Raw genomic sequence first — 22,348 nt, 5'->3', positions numbered from 1 at the left:
GTGGTGCTGCCATACCAGACCGTGATAGAAAAACACAGGGTGCTCTCAACGACTGCGCGATAGAACTGCGCCATGATTTGCTGTATCATGTTTGGGGATGTTGTGTTATACTGGTGGGGATGTGGTGTTATACTAGTGGGGATGTGGTGTTATACTGGTGGGGATGTGTTGTTATACTGGTGGGGATGTGGTGTTATACTAGTGGGGATGTTGTGTTATACTGGTGGGGATGTGGTGTTATACTGGTGGGGATGTGGTGTAATACTGGTGGGGATGTGGTGTTATACTGGTGGGGATGTGGTGTTATACTGGTGGGGATGTGGTGTTATACTGGTGGGGATGTGGTGTTATACTGGTGGGGATGTGGCGTTATACTGGTGGGGATGTGGTGTTATACTGGTGGGGATGTGGTGTTATACTGGTGGGGATGTGGTGTTATACAGGTGGGGATGTGGTGTTATACTGGTGGGGATGTGGTGTTATACAGGTGGGGATGTGGCGTTATACTGGTGGGGATGTGGTGTTATACAGGTGGGGATGTGGCGTTATACTGGTGGGGATGTGGTGTTATACTGGTGGGGATGTGGTGTTATACTGGTGGGGATGTGGTGTTATACAGGTGGGGATGTGGTGTTATACTGGTGGGGATGTTGTGTTATACTAGTGGGAATGTGGTGTTATACTGGTGGGGATGTGGTGTTATACTGGTTGGGATATGAACCACAGACGATTGATTGAACTGAGCTGTCCTGTGACGGACCACACACACACACACACACACACACACACACAAACATACACACACACACACATATACACAAACATACACACACACATTTACACACATACACACACACACACACACACTCACTCTCTCTTTCCAGTCAATTTCCAGGAAATCTGAGAAAGCAAATCTTTTAATAAAATAAAATAAAGTGAAGGAGGGGTGGGGGTGTAGGAATGGTGTCTTACATTTGAGGGGGTTGGGGTGCCCCTTCTGAACGGGGGATTGGGGTGCCCCTTCTGAACGGGGGGTTGGGGTGCCCCTTCTGAACGGGGGGTTGGGGTGCCCCTTCTGAACGGGGGGGTTGGGGTGCCCCTGCTGAACGGGGGGGGGGGGGGGGGGGGGGGGTTGGGGTGCCCCTGCTGAACGGGGGGTTGGGGTGCCCCTGCTGAACGGGGGGTTGGGGTGCCCCTGCTGAACGGGGGGTTGGGGTGCCCCTGCTGAACGGGGGGTTGGGGTGCCCCTGCTGAACGGGGGGTTGGGGTGCCCCTGCTGAACGGGGGGGTTGGGGTGCCCCTGCTGAACGGGGGGTTCCACTGTTTGGGCTAAAAAAAAAGAAGGTCTGTTTACGGTAACATAGGCCAAAAAAATAGGGTCGGTAGGTCGGGATTTTTTTTTTTTTTTTTTTTTTTTCCAAAAAACCATATTTTTACGTTATTTTGCACTTTTTCTTTTTTTTTTCCCCAAATGCCAAAAAAAATCTAGGGTCGCGCGAAAAAAATAGGGTTGGTCGGGTTACCGTAAACAGACTTTTTTTTTTTTTGCCTTATCAAAACATCTACTTCTCTGCAGGTTTGTTTTTTCTTCTTTTATTTTTGTTGGTGAGCATTGTCGTGCTGTTTACCTATGAGCGGGACCGTTTTGTGCACCTGTGGCAATTCTGTCTGCTGGAAATAGCTACTTACAATAACTGCGAATTTGATGCCAGAATAGCAGTCCGCATTACCAAGATGAAGAATAATGCTCCAGCAACTTAATGGTATTCCCCATACTTGCTCCCTCTCACACACGAAGGGAGAGAACTGAGGAGAGCTCAGCAGGTGGTATAATTATCTTGCAGCAGTATCCCAATAGTTATTTCTTCATCATTTTTGAAGCTAATAATTATGTCTGCTTTTTTCTTTTCTAAAAATGTTTTAGGTGGTCTACTATGCTACACTGTACTGTACTTTAAAAGTGTCAACACACACTTGTGTGGGAGTATGGAAGACACTAATAAGTTGCTGGAGCGTTCTTGGCAATACGGATAGCTATTCTGGCATTAGATTAGCAAATTTATAAGCGGTTAACTCTTGAACACACACACACACTCTCTCTCTCTATCTTACACACACACAGAGTAACACAGGGTATGTGCATACAACACAGCAATTGTGGATTGAATGTGTCACACACACACACACAGTCACACACACACAGTCACACACACACACACACTTTGTCCCATACACCAACCAAAGTTCCATTCACTTGACACACACAACAGAAGTCATCACATTTTACACCTAGGCCAAGTTTATTTAAGAAAAATATCATTACATACAAATATATCCATACAAAGGTTCAAACATACTTGAAATAAATATGACCACATGTATTCCTTCAATATGTTGACTATGTTTGAAATCCTAAACCCCTCTTTGCTGACACATGAAAGGTATACATTGATTTTGTGCAAGACGAAGATGGAAACATTCAGTTTGACAGTCCAAGATAAACACAGTAGTTCATCATGTCTCAAACACACATGCAATGAAATAAATAAAACTGACAAAATAAACACAACTGAGGCATGATTGTGAGAATTAATGTAGCCACATGACCGATTCTCTCTCTCTCTCTTTGCTACTCTCTTACAATATGGCAGGCTGCTTCTGTGAAGGAAAATGGATGGGAGGTAGATGGGTGAGTGGGGTTGGGGAGTGGGTTAGAGAGGGAAGGTGGGAGAGAGGGGAGTAAGAGATCAACCAACCACTGCATGACTACTTTGGACACAAAATACTGACACCCATAGAAATTCTATCCTCACAGCAAAACAAATTTAATTCAGTTCACGTTTGCACACGTACTCTACACTGCACATTCAAACCATCGCCCTATTAGCACTATCACCACACACCATATATCTGCAATATCGCCCAACACTCACATGTATACAATCATTCTAAACTTCAGTCACACAACCCTGAGTGATCACAATGGAATAATAAATTGAGGAAAAAAAATCATTGCTCTGATCTACCTCTGCTTACTAGAACCGCACACACTGGAATTCTCTACAACTGTCTCACTTCCGAAGTTTATTTAATCTGAAAGCACCAAGAAACTGAGAAGAAACTGAAATAAATGAAGCAACACTTTTCCTATTAGTTCAATGCTTATGTAGGGAAAAATATATTTTTTTCAAAGTCACGTGTATTAAGTTCATGTACTTCCGACTTTCAGTCAAGATTGTTTTACAAAAGGAAGTAATGAGACCGTAACGTTGCTCTGGAAGTCCGCCATGAAAGAAGTATCATTTCAACTACAAGTAAGCAAACTGGCCTTGCTGAATCATGATGCATGTTGCCCTACAACAGCGTCCAATGTAGGTCAACTACATTGACCAGGGCAGTTGACCAAAACCAGCAACGGTAAGCCATTAAGTTCATGCTCCCAACATTTGTAAACCAACACGTCACCTGTGGTTTCTTTCTTTCTTTATTTGGTGTTTAACGTCGTTTTCAACCACGAAGGTTATATCGCGACGGGGAAAGGGGGGAGATGGGATAGAGCCACTTGTCAATTGTTCACAAAAGCACTAATCAAAAATTTGCTCCAGGGGCTTGCAACGTAGTACAATGTATTACCTTACTGGGAGAATGCAAGTTTCCAGTACAAAGGACTTAACATTTCTTACATACTGCTTGACTAAAATCTTTACAAAAATTGACTATATTCTATACAAGAAACACTTAACAAGGGTAAAAAGAGAAACAGAATCCGTTAGTCGCCTCTTACGACATGCTGGGGAGCATCAGGTAAATTCTTCCCCCTAACCCGCGGGGGGTATGTGGTTTGATCAGTTTTGCCGTATACTGTATTTTTTTAAGTACAAAGCTTGACCTGCACTAAACTCCAATAACACATAACTACCTGAAAAGGCCATAGAAACGACTGACTAAAAAAACCACAGATTAAAAGGTGACTTGGTTTATTGCCAAATGCTTGTTGCATAACACCTTGAAGACATGTACACACAGGTGTGGAAGAAGTCTTGTCAGCAATATCAGTGGTCTCAATACATAACACAAAAGCTTTTCTTTACACCGAAACATTATCCATCTCCACCCGCTCTCAACCGTGTCAGTAAAGCAGTAACAACAATCACACAAAGACTGTTGTCTCTGACATGGAAAACAGAGCCTAGCAAGAATCGCATGACAACTGATTAGAACAACAACGCAGCAAAGAGATGAAACACTACAATGGGTCAACAAAGTTGGTCAGTTAGTACATTACTACAGAATGGAACAACACTGACCAAGACCACTATCAGGTGACCTTTTCACCCCCAACAAAACAACACCAGATGGAAAATCGCCCATGTTTATCAATTCATCTCCCTTCAAAGAGCATCAATCGTTCAGACATGAACTTGAAACCCTTTTTCACTGTACAATTGTTCGACCTCTAAAGGGCAGTTACACAACTGGAGAAAAAGTCTGGCCACAAACAACAACAAACAAATTTCTCCAGATGAAGTATTCCTTTAACGACAGCATTTGCACACACAACAAACACAACAGCACACCAAAACTGCACTAACAACTAAGATTAATAAATAATAATAATAAGGTATGTGCACATGAAACTGAGGTAACTGCAGTTCCTTGACTTCATCTGTGGTGTTTACATTATGGAACCTGGCGTCCAACAGTGACATCTAAGGGCTTCTAAACACGTTCAGAGCTTTCCACAGAATCTATTCTTACTTCTTAAAAAAAAACACTAACCAATGAAAGAGTAACTGCATCTGGCACAGCTGCACATAATACATGAAGATTGAAGGCTTCATTTGTTAAGATTTCATCTGAAAACAGTTTGTCTACAGTACACTGCACTGACTATGGTCTACCCCTCCCCACAACCGTGAGTCTAGCTAGGAAGTTTATTGACACTGTTTACTGGACTAACAGATACGTGCCTAACAAAACACAAAGAGTCAGGAGGGATTGTCTGGTAAAACGTCATGACCTGTCAACAATCTTCAACATTCCCCCGCCCCCAGCTCCAAAGGTGTAGAAAAATACAACGCCTGTTTCTCCCCCGGCCCGACATTGGTCACGTCGATTTTGTGCATAGACAGATGTCGTCATGCGGGCTGGACAGCAGTGAGACGTGACTGAGGTATTGGTTGACTGTTTAGCATACGCTCTTGCACACATCCATCCAACCATTAACCCTTTGCCCCCCAGAACGCCCAACCAATATTGGCCCCTCGAGAACCCATATGCAGATGTGGGAAATGCCAGCTGTACACAATGCTGCCTATAACGCTTCTCTGTTTCCGTTTCTACCGGCTTCCTGTGAGGTTTGAGCGTTCATCATTTGGGAAAACTTGCAGAGTTAATTCCCCAGGTCTCAGGAGGCAAAGGGCTAACCCTCCCCACCCCAAACACACACAAACACACCATGCACCTACAATCTACTGGAATTGATTGACAAACAATTGGTCATCCATGTACGATACAGTGCGATAATCAATCACTTTATGAAAACCAAGGTTAGCTGACTGACTAGCCCGTAGCCCGCCTGGAGAAAATGCCGACAAGTACACATCCAAAGTCCTTCCGCACAAGTTTACTGGCTGATGCTAACCATATTGACATAAATACAATGACAACTATTCACAAACCTCCAGGCAATTCACTACTACTGACCAATATTTCCTGCAACCCTTTCCAGTTGCAAGCGATTGTTGTAAGAAAATAGGTCTCATTTCAAAGTACTTCATCTATACAATATGTACTTTACAGAAAGGGAAACAACCTACATGGACTATCGCTGAGATTATGTTCCTTTCAGTTCAACTCGTTTACTTCTTGACAAGACTCGGTGAGGAGTGGGTGACTGAAAAATGGTTAAACAAAATTGGTTTAAAATCCTTGAAAAAATTGCTAGCTACTGCAAGTCCCAGCGGAGATATTCAATACAACAAGCCCCATTCAAAGGAGCTTGAAAAGATTAAGAACATTTCATTAGTTTCAGTTACATCATACAATTTTGTCAAATGGTAGAGATCATATTCAATCAAGTATCCACTAACACATTCACAGAAATACAATAATTCCCTGATGATTGTAATGAAACGTACCTTAATAAATTAAGAGAGTTGGAAAAGCAGCAGCTTTAAATGAACACAATCTTATGCAATTACTCTCCCTACTATATGTACACATGTTTTCACAGCTCAGCTGCTAAATTTGAGCCATTCTTTTTTCCTCTCTTCTCTCCACAAGAGAGAATCTCTGGATACATCAGTGTCCCCTGAAGCATATTTTTTTCTCTTCTGGCACTCTTCCACTTCAAGCATCCTGCACTCACACGCACAGTCCAAATGTACAAAAATTGGCGACAACGACAACACGCACACAAAGACAGAATGTCTATGATTAAAACCCAAAATTATAATGATTATGACTTCAGTTCAACGTACTGGCGCCTGATATGTCATTTAAAAAAGGTTCTCTCCAATCTGTTCACTTTGTACATGGTTAGCTGGTTTCTTCTCAACACAGAAAATCCCTCTCACACTGACACTGCAAACACTGAACAACTTGTGCCTTTTCACAAAGAATCAGAATCCTGATTTGTCCACAAGGCTGAACAAAGTCTGCAGCAGGCACGCGTCATGCCTAAGTACCGTCCTCTTTCTCTGTGCTTTGAACCAATTTATCAATGGTCACAACTCCAATGGAATGACTGTGAGGAGTGGTGAACCATCCTTCGAACGCCAACTTAATGCCCAACAAGCGTTCTGTGGCCGTGTACTTTCCCTCTCCGGTCAGAAGTGCTAGACAAAAGCAGAGTTTCCCTCACTGGGTAATAATGCCCTGGAGCAAGGTGCGCGCGAGCACGCACACACCCGTACACACACAAGCACCGTTGTTGGCTGCCCACACACCTGGTCAGCTGCTGGCAAGGCAAAGGACGTTGTGTGACCGACACACCTGGTCAGCTGCTGGCAAGGCAAGGCAAAGGACGTTGTGTGACCGACACTGAGGCAGATTACAAGACTTGAGGTCCACGGTGGTTTTCTAGTCTGTTAAAGTCAGGGTCACTCGACTCGGCTATGAAGCGCTCTCCTCTTCCTTGCCTGGCTTTTCCTTTTCTTCCTCTTCACCGGACTCTTTGCTTTGCGTCTGTGCAGGACTCGGGGGCTTGGGGTCTTGTTCAGCTGTTTTCACTACCAACTTCTCTGCTTCAGGCTCTGAAGATTTCACCAAGTTCTGTGCCTTAGACTCTGAAGATTTCACTAAGTTCTGTGCCTTAGACTCGGAAGATTTAACCAAGTTCTCTGCCTCAGGCTCTGAAGATTTCACCAAGTTCTCTGCCTCTGGCTCTGAAGGTTCAGCCAAGTTCTGTGCCTTCAACTCAGTGGGTTTAACCAAGTTTTGTGCTTCGGGCTCTGAAGGTTTGGGTTCAGGATCTTCAGAAGGCGTCTCCTGAGTAACACCGGAAGCAGGGCTGGATTCCTGCTGCGATTTGTCTGTGAGGTTGGTGGCATCCACACTGTCCTCACCATCAACACTGTCCTCCGTCACTTTGTCAGGCTTGGATTTCTCCACCCTGACTGGGGAGACCTCTGCTTCAGCACTGTCCGTGTCGGGTTTGCTGGCACCATAGTCTTTATCCTCCTCCCCCCTCACGTCCTCCTTGTCGCCATCTTTCTTTGGCGTCTTCTCCGCCATCTTATTCTTCAGCGAGTCGACGATCCTGTTGAGGGAGAAAGACTTGTGAATTTTGTTCTTGGACTTGCCGGGGGATGTGGTGGATGTGGTGGAGGAGGGGCTGGGCCTGGATTTGATTGACAGGTCAGTGGCCTGGTCCTGAGAGGGGGTGGAGGTGGTGGAGTGTTTGCTGTGAGCGGGGCTGGGGGAGGAAATCCCCGATTTCTTCTTCATGGTCAAGTCCTGCACACCACGAGACGACTTGTGTGAGGAGGAGGACGAGGGGGTGGAAGAGGTCGACGCTCCTCCTGACCTTGACATATCCTTGATCTTGTCCAGCACCTTGGTCAGCTCCTGACTTTTCTCGGCCTTGGCGTGTGCGTGGGCGGCTTTCTTCTCGGCCTTCTCCTTCCTGGCGGCGGCCAGCAGCTCCTCCTCGTTGGGCATGCCCTCGGGGAAACCATTGAGTGCGGCCATGTGGGCCAGGCCGGGGAAATTGGCCATGGGGAAGTTCTGCAGCTGGCTGGCCAGCAGCGGGTTGAAGGCCATGGGGTTGAAGAAGAGGCCGGGGAAGGAAGGGTGGGGGGAAGCCGAGCTGGAGGACTCGCCCGCCCCGCTGGTGGAGGGGGAAGCGGAGGACTTGTCCTTGGAGCTCCCCCCACCTTCCTTACCCTCCTCCCCGTCCTTGCCCATGCCCGGGAACCCGGGAAGGCCGAAGCCGGCGGCAGCCAGTCCCAGCATGGGGTTGCCCATACCCAGGCCCGCCAGGTTGCCGAAGGGCATGCCCATGGGCATCTTGGGAAAGCCGCCAGCCATCAGACCCGCAGCAGCAGCAGCAGGGAATCCGGCCATACTGGCCATGCTGGCGTGCAGGAAGTCGGGCGAGCCCATCATGTTGCCATGGAGCGTGCCTGCGTTGCGCGGTTTGCGTCCTCGCCCTGAAGGCTTCAGCAGGCGCGAGTCCATGCTGGCCGGTAAGGAGCCCTGCAGCAGGGAAAAAACATGGTGGTGTTAGCTGACTGCTGTGCAAATATAGCTACCTGAATGAGGCGTGGCACTTTATCCTGGTCTAGAATACCTACCATTTACAGCACATTTAGTATTAGCTGTGCTTTATTCACTTTTGTCATCATTAAACAATCATGAAAAACACCAACATGCCTACAGCTTATGGTGATTTGATAACTGATTTAAAACAAAACACAGAAACACAGACACCACTCCCCTACTAGAGCACTGCGCTTTCAGAACACCAAAATATAATACGGATATTTCAATGCACAGCTATTTTCTTTCCTTGAATATTTGATAACTTCTCTTCGGCATTAACAGAAACAAGGACAATTCTACATGTTGAAATAACACATTTTTACCAAAGTCAACACTGCTACCACTGGTACAGCACACTGATGTGAAACTGGCATATATTCTGTACTTTGACCGACAGTGTCCCAAGTCAGCAGCAAGCAGTGCATTCCTTCCCTCCAGGAATGAATTGTGTCCCTTTACTTTGAGCAAATCTCTCATGCACACACACACACACACAAAAAAAAAGAAGTTGCACATCAAATACATGCAAGTCTGTGTTGTTCTATTCTCACCTTGGCACGCAGCAGTTCACCCCACTTAGGGTCGACGTCAAAGGTGGGGTTCTGTTCCAGCCATTCCTTCAGGTGTTTGAGCGGTGGAGCTTTGGCCCCAGTGATCTGGTGACATTGTCAAATCATTGTTAGATGTGTTTCAAAGCCCGCAACTGCCCATGCATAAGGGTCAGTCTGTCGTTTCTAACCATTATTTACTGTTGCTGTCAGTTCCTGAACATCATTCTGAGGAAAGATGCCTGTACACACATGCACCGTTCTCTAAAACTCCGGCACTAAATACAAAGTGCCATAATGACCTATTTTTCTGACTCCAGGTGTAGGAGGGAACAAGGGAGATAAGAGAAAGCAGATTTTAACACAACTAGAAAGGCTTCAGAATAGAAAAACCTCCTGAAAAACTTGCAAAAAAGCAAATCAGAATGAGTAATTTGGAATGTGCTTCTTTTTTTCATCTCAAAAGATTATTTGAAATGATGGCCTGGTTACAGCAGCTTTCCAGCTTCCATCACACTAATGCACTCAAATTTCCCGTCCTCGCACTTTTCTTTCAAATGTGTTAACACAAACCAACCGCCTGAAATAAAAAGATCACTATACTGCTTTCTCTCTGTAGCACACTTGCAGCAATGCTATCCATTTTTTGTTTAAGGGCAGGTGGGCCAGTGCAAAATTGACCAAATCGTTCAAAACACTGTTTTGGGTATTTTAGCAGATTATGTTTCCATAACATACCTATCATCCATGTGTGTCGGTGTTTTTGTCAAAAGTGTCCTATTTATCTGTCAAAAAAGACAAAATGTGAACATGTGTGGCATTGATTGTCTTCTGTAGTCGATATTCCCCCGCCAAAAAATGTCTCATTTCAAAGGCTAGTTACGGCTTTGTCCTCAGCAAAACAGTGCATTCACGACATACGAAACTGCGCAGCAGCTCTTGACCTATAACATGACATCAGTGTTTTGATGAATGTTCCATTCACTCAGCCACTTGTCCGTTGCAAAGGCAGCAATCGTAATCGAACGGAAATGTCCTTATTTGGAAGGTACTCGACATCCATTGGTTCGTTTCATAAACCGAAATCGGGAACCAGTTTACTTTGTGAGTGCGCATGCTCAGCTTAAGAATTTTGCATACGGAAACAACCGAAGAGACTCTCGGCCATGACGGGAACACCCGAAGTTCACTCGGTTTTACAACATCCTGGTTACACATCAAACGATCGGTGACAACCGAAAGCGAATTTTTCCTTGATACGATAACAATGGCTCGAAATAAGAAAGAGGACAATGTCTTTATTAGTTCGGTTAGCAACAACAAGTAGTTCCGCTGGTACTAGGCCAAAGTTTGGATTCTGTCGGTGTTTCCGATACAGAGGAAAGCTTTGATCTCCACGCAGATCCACAGGTCGCCATTTCCGAACACGCCATGCAGCACACTTTTTACGTCTCGGCACTGGCTTGCTTTGCGCTGAATTTGAGTCAGTTTCTGTGCAGTATCTCCTCGACAAGCAAGTTGAGCATTTGCTACGCAAAAAAAACAAAAACAGGAGAAAGTATCCAACATCAGTCAGATTATCGGTAATGTTTGCTGGGCCTGCCATTTCCCGAACGAAACTGGATCAGCAACTGTTTGTATCAATCTGCACTTTCGTAAATTCCGTCACTGTCTTGACGAACTGTGTCATTTTCTTCACCGCGATACACAGTTCATTGCGAAGAGCTTCCTCAGTAAATCGTTCAGATTCCACGTACGATTTGTTGTCAAAAAACAACTCAAACGAAAGTTTCAAACTCATCATCCTCCATCTTGCTTGTCGAAGCACCAAAGTACTGTATCGATGTAAAAACAAAAGCAGAAAACTTCGAGGAAACCAACAAATCGACGAGATAACGGAAGGAAATAAGTCTCGTTCTGGCTCAAGTAAGTTACCGTTAAAAATACCGTTATTCTCGCATGCAAATACAAACGAGAATCGGGTCATTGATACACGTTTAGCGCTGGGGCAGTATCCCCATGCTGGTTGACAGAGGGAAAGAAGGGATGGACGCATAAATTCTCTGCTGGCGTGCTAAAGGCTAAGTAGTTTGCAATTCAAATAAACTAAGCTGTTCATTCATAACACAGTTTTGTCCTTGTTGTCTGTTTCAATAGTGTTTCTGTGGTGTTCAATCTTCAATGTCGTTTTTCTCAGTTCAGCCATTTTGCCTACGGTTACGTCTTGGGTTACGCGATTTCTCTGGCTGTAATTTAGCTAGAGCAATATTTTCTTTTGTAGTTTGTGCAGAATATAACATTCTGGGGGATTACGAAGGGATTTTGCTGAAATTTTATTATAGTCATATCCAGATTATTTCAAAAAATAATTTCGCAAGCGTTACCCTAAAGTTTGACAGTTGTAACAAAGAAGTGTTCCTAACTCCAAATATAAATATAATAAACAAGATCTGCTTCGTAATCCCCTAGAGCATACCCAGAAGGATAAAATAAAACAATAATTAGAAGTGTGACAATCACATCTGATGAAAATCCGTGTATCTCCTGTACTCCACTTTTGTCTGTATTTTGACTGTTTTTGTCGCGTAAAACAAAAACCAGCAACCGAAAATACAAAAAGTGACTATTCTTTGTCATCATTTGTTCATTTCTTTCATAAAATAACATTCAGACACAATAAAACATTCAAAATTAAAAAAAAGGTAGTGCACTGGCCCACCTCCCCTTAATGTACATACAACATAAAAACAAGAGGCGAAGCCATCAAGGCTCACGTAAGAAATCGACAAACAGTAACACAAACTCAATCACTCCGTCACACACACACACACACACACACACACACACACACACACACACACACACACACACACACACACACACACACACACACACACACACACACACACAGAGAAAGAGAATAGGTGAAACTGTGCAAGAAAGCGAGACACTAGATCTAGATCTGTCTGTCTGCATGTACACTAGTTTCGGCCCGCTCAAAATAATAATGACCGAGACTTTCAGTACTTCCTTCGCGTGACGTCTAACCCTCTTACGTCATAATGTGACGTCAATGTAATGTGACGTCTTCAAATGTTAGAGTTTCTACCACAGACATACACACGCACAAACACACACACGCACAAACACACACACGCACGCACAGACAGACAAAGTTACGATCGCATAGGCTACACTTACGTGAGCCAACAACGGTATCTTAGATGGAAATGCGAGAAGAACACGAGTGCATGCTCATGTATGGGTCTGAAGATTCCGTCTTTTATTTCTTAGATCTTTCCCCTCAAGCAAACATCACAGTCAGCTATAACGCTCCTCACTGTTCTCTTAGTGAATTCCACAGTGAGATGCTTTCACCGTCAGATGCAAAACTGATAGTAACCTCAAAAGCATTCACCATCCTCTGCTTTTACTCAATCAGAGTAGTCCAAGTGTTAGTATCTAACTGATGCTTTCACTGTTTTCACTACTGCTCTGTACAACACATTTTTTTCTTTTTTTTCTTTTACCAAAACCAAGCAAAACACAAAAGCGAAACTAATATTAGGAGATAATGACAGAATGTAATATGGAAAAAAATTAACTAAAAAGAACAAAGTTTGTAAAAAGCACAGATCAGCCAAAAGCATGCCACCAACTGCAGCAAGGCGAAAACATACCACCAACAATAAAACACAACAAACACAAAACATGTACAACACACAGAGGGAAACTTTCAAATGTAAGGATGCTGACACTGCCAGAATTCTCAATGACTCTAGCAGGAACAGCTATTAATTTCTCTTGACACAGGGTCACATTCAGCCTCCCTGTTTACTGCATACTCAGGAACATTTACAGTGGTTATTCTGTGTGCCACTGAGTGCTAGAGCAAGGAAATGGTTGCATAAAAGTGCATTCTCTCTCAGGAAGTGTGCAAGTTTGGGTGAACAAATGAGTTATACTTTTACTCCGTCTTGCCAATCTCAGCATTATATTCTCTCCAAAGGCTAAGGAATTGTCATTTTTCTCGGCATCAAGCCATCCTAAAATCCACAATCCCTCCAAATCTAGTCATAACTAGACCTCAGCTTAAAAGCTGGTCATGGGAGTCGGTGGTTAACCATACACGAATCTAGGCATACTCTTTCCCAAACGATTTATTTCCCCACACCACTACACACATTGTAGCACCCCACTCAGTGCCACTAGCCCGTGTAGCCCACACCTAGCCTAAGGAAGGGCACGCCCTATCTCACCTTTCTGCCTGACCCTCTCTCTACCACCGACACATTTTCCTCGCCAGTCAGAGGCTGCCCGTGCAGCGTGCGGGGGTCTAACTTGGGCTTCCGTCCGGGTTTGCGTCTCTCGGGCGTGGGACCCTGCAATGCGCGACAATGCAAAAACACCATAGCAACACAAGCCACTGACAGTACCAGAAACAACAGCACAAAAAACACAAGGCTGGGGGTAGTGGTGGTGGAGGAGGAAGGGGGATAACACACTTAGATGTCAACAAATTCCAGACTTTGGTAGACAAAAGCACACACAGCGGCACCTATTCTTTGCACCCAGTTTGGTTTCCATGACAACACCATCAAGGACAGGTGTTACAGTGGTACCTGCAATGTCAGGCCCCTCCCATGAGAGGACACCTCCTGTCAACGGACAACTTATGTGGTCCCTTTGTACATCAACTAATATGTCGTTAGAGGACACCTGTAATGTAGGGACACCTTTGCAAGGTCCCAAGGGTGTCCCTTCATGGCAGGTACCACTGTAAGGCATTGGGCAATAACAAGGGTGTCCCTTCATGGCAGGTACCACAGTAAGGCATTGGGCAATAACAAGCAAAACCACAGCAAGCTGCACACTACAAGCAGACCTCAATAGGCCGTCAACAAAAACTATTGACAGCGTTGTGCGTTTGTCTACCAAAGCCTGCAAGTGAGGAACAAAAGGCCACAGACTACAGACAAAAGCAGCAACATGCGCTGGTATAAACACTGCTGTCTGCTCGCTCTGCTAGAGGCGCAAGTACTTTCACAAACACATGCGCGTCCATTAACTGTACAACTAAGCTGATTAAATAAACTTTAAGAACAATGCGCATGTATGCTGAACAACTGCTTATGTCAGTCAATTATAACTTTGTGCAACCATTTCACCAGCTTGAAAAATGCATACAAATAACTAGACTAAAAAATGGCGTACAAATAACGAACACATTTATTTACAAATGACATGGATAAAAAGGTTACCCTTAAACCATACAAAATAACATTAATAAATAAACTACATGTGTACAAATCAAACTACAGTGCAGTGCAAAAGCCCACTAAAGCATCCCAAGGAATACAAAAATAAAAATAAAATTAAAACAAAACCTAAATTTGAAGCGCCATAACAAGCCTTAATATTTGTTCATGTGTCTCCACCCCCCTTGCATGATCCACAGCATAGCAACTCTCATGTTGCCAGCTATTGTCAACGCAATATAACCTATTAACAATAGGCATCCAACAATGAATTTTGTATCTTGAAGACTCATCAATAAAAGCAACAAAATAGTAACAAAATAATAAAAGGTGGGGGAAGAAAATTTGCTTGAAGATCGGGTATTAATTAAAGTGTTAAATGGCATGCCATACACTTCTAAAGAACATTGAGCAAGAACCACAACCTTTATAAATACTATGCAAGGCTCCCTGATTTAGTAAATCACTAAATGCAACTATTTTCAAACCATATTTATCAGTGCAATGTTTACAGGCCGGGGCCTGAACCAATCCTAATTGATGCACACCACTATATGCCATGCCAGGAGCAATACGGATGCGTTCACATTTTACAGAAAACAAAACTAAAAGCGAGAGGGCGTAGCTAATTTGAAAGCACTACCAACCGACTATAGTCAACTAAAACAAGATCAATGTCAACTCTGACTGTATTATATTGAAGAAAGAAGATTGCATTGCATTTGTGTGATCTAATTGTATATAGGAACTGCAGCATTTGCAATAATAAAGCTAGTGCAAAGGGTGTGCACGCACACGAGCAAGGCTAAACACATTTTTATTTAGTGAGAAAGGAGACTTTCTTTGCGATTCCATATATCATCAGGCAGATTTACACGATGATCTAGCACTGGGGCTAAGAATATCATCACTGATTAATCTCTGGTGATTTAGCAGTGGGGCTAAGAACACGAATACACCCAAACTTTCACAAACGAGGATTTCCTCATATATTTTGTTTTCGACTTTAATTCAATTCAAACAACATGACAAGCAATATGGCACAAGGCTTCCCAAAAGCTGCTACACTTTTCCAGTACAATACCCCTGATATGACCCTGATATGGCAATCATCAAATAAGAAGAGAGAAGACTACTCACTGCCTGCAGGTCGGGGAGGGGGAGTGGGTGCGGCTGTTCGTCGGGCATGGGGATCATGGAGGAGGGCAGCCCACTGGCGGCTTGTCCACTGATCATGTAGCCAGGGTGCTCCAGCAGCCACTGCTCTAGGCGTTTCTTCTTCGGCGCTTCATCGCCTGTGAGCACGCTGCCGTCCTCTACATTGATCACCGGCACGCGCGTTTCTGCAAATGTAATGGGTATCAGTGAGTTGCATTCACCAAGCGGTAGCAAGAAGTTCCACTACTCTTGAGGTTTATACAGGCCCTCTATGTTGATTACAGGCACACACGCTCCAGTAGCAGCATAAAGCTTCACTACTCTTCAAGCTTATTCATGCCCTCTCTAAGCTTTTTCATGCCCTCTATGTTGTTGCACGCGCCCACATGTAATGGGTATTAGTGCTTCAGCAAGTTACTTCAATCCAGCAGCAGCATGAAACACAAACACTCTAGAAGTTCACACAGGTCAAGATTTGGGTTTACACCAGATAGTCCTGTGGAAGAGTGGTCACATACTGAAAGGTGTACATTTTGAGGTTCATTCAGTTTGAAGACAAAGTTCACACAGGGCAAAATCTGGATATTGCCACAAAAATGTGTGTGCAATTTATTGATTTTCAACCTTTCCAGCAGCACATCTAGAAGTGGCTGGTGCTCCCACTATCCCTGACACAGTCTCACAGATCTCCTCACTCCTCCCATCATCCCTGACACAGTCTCACAGATTCCCTCACTCCTCCCACCATCCCTGACACAGTCTCACAGATCGCCTCACTCCTCCCACTATCCCTGACACAGTCTCACAGATCGCCTCACTCCTCTCACCGTCCCTGACACAGTCTCACAGATCGCCTCACTCCTCCCACCATCCCTGACACAGTCTCACAGATCGCCTCACTCCTCCCACCATCCTTGACATCGTCTCACAGATCGCCTCACTCCTCCCACTATCCCTGACACAGTCTCACAGATCGCCTCACTCCTCCCATCATCCCTGATACAGTCTCACAGATCGCCTCACTCCTCTCACCGTCCCTGACACAGTCTCACAGATCCCCTCACTCCTCCCATCATCCCTGACACAGTCTCACAGATCCCCTCACTCCTCCCACCATCCCTGACACAGTCTCACAGATCGCCTCACTCCTCCCACCATCCCTGACACAGTCTCACAGATCCCCTCACTCCTCCCACCATCCCTGACACAGTCTCACAGATCCCCTCACTCCTCCCACCATCCCTGACACAGTCTCACAGATCCCCTCACTCCTCCCACCATCCCTGACACAGTCTCACAGATTCCCTCACTCCTCCCACCATCCCTGACACAGTCTCACAGATCCCCTCACTCCTCCCACCATCCCTGACACAGTCTCACAGATCCCCTCACTCCTCCCACCATCCCTGACACAGTCTCACAGATTCCCTCACTCCTCCCACCATCCCTGACACAGTCTCACAGATCCCCTCACTCCTCCCATCATCCCTGACACAGTCTCACAGATCGCCTCACTCCTCCCACCATCCCTAACACAGTCTCACAGATCCCCTCACTCCTCCCACCATCCCTGACACAGTCTCACAGATCCCCTCACTCCTCCCACCATCCCATGGATGTTGGCTACAAAACCTTTATAATATGTAAAAACTTTTGTGAGCCGCCCATACCATGGGATGATTCATTTTTCCTTGGCTCCGTTCTGTATTTTCTTCCGGAACCCAACTCACAGGGCACGTATCAAATAGCCAGAGTAGTTGCTTCAGGCCTGCCACCCATACTTTCCCAAACGTCATCAAAGTGACTAACTACAGAAAGCGTGAACACGTCTTACCTGGATCGAGAGTGGACAGGATGCGAGCCTGTTCTCTCTTGGCAAGGGCTTCCGCCATCGCCTGCTCGGCCATCTTCTCCGCTTTGCGCTTCCGCCCTCTGCGTCGCCGCTCTGGGAAGACGTAACCTTGCTCAATCTGAAAACATACATGCACCTTTATCCACTGCTGTTGTTTGTTTTGTTATCGGTTTTTTTGTGTCATTTCAGGCAAGATTTCATCACAATGTGCTGACTGACCACTAAGGGTACACTGTTATTATAGGCCAGGTACAAAATCTAGTCAAAGCCCAAATATAAAACAGTTCTGGAAAAACTTCTCATGCAACAAAGAGCAATAGACATTTTTCAGTATTTGAGTAACATGGCTGAAAAATGTGATCCCTAAATAACTAAAAAAATGTGCACATGATTCCACACTTTTATGCAAATACACCCCCCTAACTCAAACAATAAAGACATTCCCTGTTGCTAAGCAAATACACCCCCCTAACTCAACCAATAAAGACATTCCCTGTTGCTAAGCAAATACACCCCCCTAACTCAAACAATAAAGACATTCCCTGTTGCTAAGCAAATACACCCCAACTAAGTCAACCAATAAAGACATTCCCTGTTGCTAAGCAAATACACCCCCCTAACTCAAACAATAAAGACATTCCCTGTTGCTAAGCAAAGCCACTCCCCTACAACACCAAACACCACTGACCATGGACTGCTGAAGTTGTTCAATGTCCGACATGGGGCTGCCATTCAGGGGTGATTCGGCCAACTGTAGGAAGGACACAAAACTATCAGTACAGACAAATGAAGGACAAAAACATCACAGTAACGAGACAACAGATAAAATACTTTATACTGTTTAAAAAAATTCAGACTCAGATTCAGTTCAATTTCCGTTGGTTGAAGTACACTTCACAAATTAGCGGAGACCTTTTTTTGTTGTGTAACTGGAGTTTCAAATTACAAATAATTGAAAGCGTTTTCACAACAACGCCCTTAACCGCAGAGGCAGGGGCGGGCTAGGAAACATTATATGTTTCTGGTTATATTCTGTCTCAAAAACTTTTATTTTCCTTGAGCACATATCAGACAACAATGCACACAGAAATAGGGAAAAGTAGCTGACAGCAGTGATGGCGGCCGACACAGCTGGAGAAGCGTGGTGAGACATGGAGGAGGTGGGTGTGGAGAGATTGACAGGTTCCGGCTGGCTCTCGTTGTCGCTGGATCCCATGCCCTGCGTGCTCTGGCTCAGCAGTTGCTGCACTCGGGCCGCTGCAAAATCAACATGCCGCTCAGTACATGATTGACACGTGTAAAAACAATGGAACCTTTTAAGACCCAATTTAAGACTCCCTCCCTTCTAAGACCCTGTTTTCTCAGATCTTCTTTTAATCCATTCTGTCATGTTACCCTTCTTTCAAGACTAGATTTTCTGAGACTTGTGGAGGTCTCAAGGGGGGTTCCACCAGGACAATACACAGACACTACAGCAAACCAATGCGCCATGTTGGCAGTGGTGGCTGGAACAATCCTATCGCAAGTTTAGCAGACAAGATAGATGTGTACTGTAAATAACTAGTCTTCCTTTCACACTGTCAGTCATTGTGCTGACATTCAGGTAGAAATGAATCATGAAAATTTATAATAATTTTCTTATTTATTTATATTTACCAACACAATGTTATTTTGCATATACAGTGAAAACTGTCAAATACGGTCACTGGACTTAGCGGACACTCGCAGAATACGGACAGTCAGTCTCGGCACGGACTGCTTTACACTGTAAAACACCTGTACGTTACGGCCACCTCGGCATTACGGACGCGGACACGTATTTTGGGTCCATAATAAGTCATATACAGGTTCCCCTGTCATATCTGAGAGAGGAAACACTTCCTGCATCGGGGTCAGTGACCGGTCAGTGACCGACTTTAACTGAGTGAAAATATGTGTGCGGCCAGATCAAAGGCATTGTGATAGCTGGGTGGCCTTGTTAAAAGACACGACCTTCTTCCCAGGGGTCAATGACCCAGTTTTTGCCATGAGAGGTGGTTCCCCTGTCATATCTGAGAGAGGAAACACTTCCTGCATCGGGGTCAGTGACCGAGTTTAACAGAGTGGAAATCTGTGTGTGCGGCCAGATCAAAGGCAGGGCAGTACCTAGTAGCTGAAACATGCATTATCACAAGTTTTTAGACTTGTTTTACAACAGTCAATATTAAATGTTTCTCTATTTTTTAGTATGCATTCTTATTCTTTTGATTGGAAATGAGTATTGTTACAACATAATTTCCATATGGATTAATAAATTTGAGTTGAGTTGAGTTATTTAATCTAAACAGCTTCTGTTTTTCTTATAAATGTACATGCACATGTGCAGTACTCTCTCTCTCTCTCTCTCTCTCTCAACTTGACTTTGTCGCGTTTACTTGCACCTGTCTAATAAGGACACCTGCAGAATAAGGACACTTTTGTCTGGTCCCAAGGGTGTCCTTATTTGACAGGTTTTACTGTAACCCCTTAACTACCGAAAGGAAAACGAAAGTGAAACTAGAGTTATACCCCAGAGTGGCCGCCCTTGCCGGATGGCGCTAGTAGCGCTTGGCGCCAAAACCAGCGTCATCCAGTCACACTGGCAACCAGTAATACATACACAAGTGTAATATAATAGAAAGGACAGTTTTTTATGATAAAATATAGTGCTTACGACAGAACAATTGCCTTCAATATTTCTATCATGTAAGCTAATCAGAACATATGGGCGCGAGTTCAAGCTGTAAATCCAGTGACCTAGCACTTCACAGCATTCGAGACAACTTCCGCAAATCCTAATCTTACCTTTTTCAGCATCTATTTCGTAACGCATGGAACTGCCTCCTCGTCCTCGACCTCTGCCTCTCTTGTGGAATGTCATCTTCAGTCCTTCGTTCTGCACACAATCAGATATGCATCTATTACACATTTGTTTTGCAAAGTTTTCATCAACAGCGTTCAAGGTATGTCCTTAACAAGAAACTGTACAGCCGAACACTGCTCATTAGCAAGGTATGTCCTTAACAAGAAACTGTACAGCCGAACACTGCTCATTAGCAAGGTATGTCCTTAACAAGAAACTGTACAGCCGAACACTGCTCATTAGCAAGGTATGTCCTTAACAAGAAACTGTACAGCTGAACACGGCTCATTAGCAAGGTATGTCCTTAACAAGAAACTGTACAGCTGAACACGGCTCATTAGCAAGGTATGTCCTTAACAAGAAACTGTACAGCCGAACTCAGCTCATGAGCAAGGTATGTCCTTAACAAGAAACTGTACAGCCGAACACTGCTCATTAGCAAGACTCTCCTCATTTCTCAGGCGAGACAAAAAGACAAACAAGACTTGCAATGCCTTTTCCTCTTACTAATACTAAAAAGACCCCTCCAGTTTATTTTTTGTTCAAGTGTTATACATGTATTCCTCCCACCTAATCTGTTATTTCAAAACATTGGTATCTATACACTGCATAACATTGTCAAATGAAGTGCAACTGTAAAGAGTTTTGTCAACATTAAATACAATTCCATAAAGTCTGTAAAGAGAAACAATAATATCCCCTGAAAGGCTGAATTTCTGATGAACTGTCACATTTGGTCTGAAAAATGACATTGGGGTGTGCACGTTAAAGATCCCACGATTGACAAAAGGGTCTTTCCTGGCAAAATTGTATAGGCATAGATAAAAATGTCCACCAAAATACCTGTGTGACTTGGAATAATAGGCCGTGAAAAGTAGGATATGCGCCAAAATGGCTGCGATCTGCTGGCCGATGTGAATGCGTGATGTATTGTGTAAAAATATTCCATCTCACACGGCATAAATAAATCCCTGAGCCTTGAATATGTGCGCAATATAAATTGCATAAAATAAAAAATTGAAAAAAATCCCTGCGCTTAGAACTGTACCCATGGAATACGCGCGATATAAGCCTCATATTGATTGATTGATACTGTACAATATTTACCACAAATCTGAATAGACCAGAAATACAAACATAAACCACACACAATCACACCAACAACAAAGATAAAAGCTAAGAGCTGCTCACTGACTGTGACTGAACCAAGAGAAGAAACAAGTCGCGTAAGGCGAAAATACAACATTTAGTCAAGTAGCTGTCGAACTCACAGAATGAAACTGAACGCAATGCAACGCAGCAAGACCGTATACTCGTAGCATCGTCAATCCACCGCGCACGGCAAAGGCAGTGAAATTGACAGGAAGAGCGGGGTAGTACTTGCGCTGAGAAGGATAGCACGCTTTTCTGTACCTCTCTTTGTGTTAACTTTCTGAGCGTGTTTTTAATCCAAACATATCATATCTATATGTTTTTGGAATCAGGAACCGACAAGGAATAAGATGAAAGTGTTTTTAAATTGATTTCAACAATTTAATTTTGATAATTATTTTTATATATTTAATTTTCAGAGCTTGTTTTTAATCCGAATATAACATATTTATATGTTTTTGGAATCAGCAAATGATGGAGAATAAGATGAACGTAAATTTGGATCGTTTTAGAAAAATTTTTTTTTTTTTACAATTTTCAGATTTTTAATGACCAAAGTCATTAATTAATTTTTAAGCCACCAAGCTGAAATGCAATACCGAAGTCCGGGCTTCGTCGAAGACTACTTGACCAAAATTTCAACCAATTTGGTTGAAAAATGAGAGCGTGACAGTGCCGCCTCAACTTTCACGAAAAGCCGGATATGACGTCATCAAAGACATTTATCAAAAAA

The 22,348-nt window shown here is 44.0% G+C and overlaps 1 protein-coding gene across 5 annotated transcripts in view; it reads right to left on the bottom strand.

Annotated features, from left to right (window-relative positions):
* Positions 1-2,281: 2,281 nt before the first annotated feature.
* LOC138960015 (chromodomain-helicase-DNA-binding protein 8-like) overlaps positions 2,282-22,348 on the bottom strand; it is a 116,165-nt gene continuing 96,098 nt past the window's right edge. For 4 of the 5 annotated variants that reach the window (XM_070331737.1, XM_070331754.1, XM_070331745.1 and 1 more), the window contains 8 exons: positions 20,406-20,496; positions 18,691-18,839; positions 18,271-18,333; positions 17,565-17,700; positions 15,713-15,915; positions 13,574-13,696; positions 9,318-9,422; positions 2,282-8,700 (listed from right to left, as the gene is read on the bottom strand). In XM_070331737.1, the coding sequence (XP_070187838.1) occupies positions 7,117-8,700; positions 9,318-9,422; positions 13,574-13,696; positions 15,713-15,915; positions 17,565-17,700; positions 18,271-18,333; positions 18,691-18,839; positions 20,406-20,496 (2,454 nt within the window). In that variant the 3' untranslated portion in view covers positions 2,282-7,116. The remainder of the gene's footprint in view (positions 8,701-9,317; positions 9,423-13,573; positions 13,697-15,712; positions 15,916-17,564; positions 17,701-18,270; positions 18,334-18,690; positions 18,840-20,405; positions 20,497-22,348) is intronic. The other variant, XM_070331758.1, reaches the window with a different exon arrangement.

Source organism: Littorina saxatilis, linkage group LG1 (assembly GCF_037325665.1).
Source record: "Littorina saxatilis isolate snail1 linkage group LG1, US_GU_Lsax_2.0, whole genome shotgun sequence".
In the NCBI taxonomy this organism is placed as follows: domain Eukaryota; kingdom Metazoa; phylum Mollusca; class Gastropoda; order Littorinimorpha; family Littorinidae; genus Littorina; species Littorina saxatilis.
The sequence above is the reverse complement of the archived record's forward strand: the minus strand, read 5'-3'. Positions and strand labels throughout refer to the sequence as shown.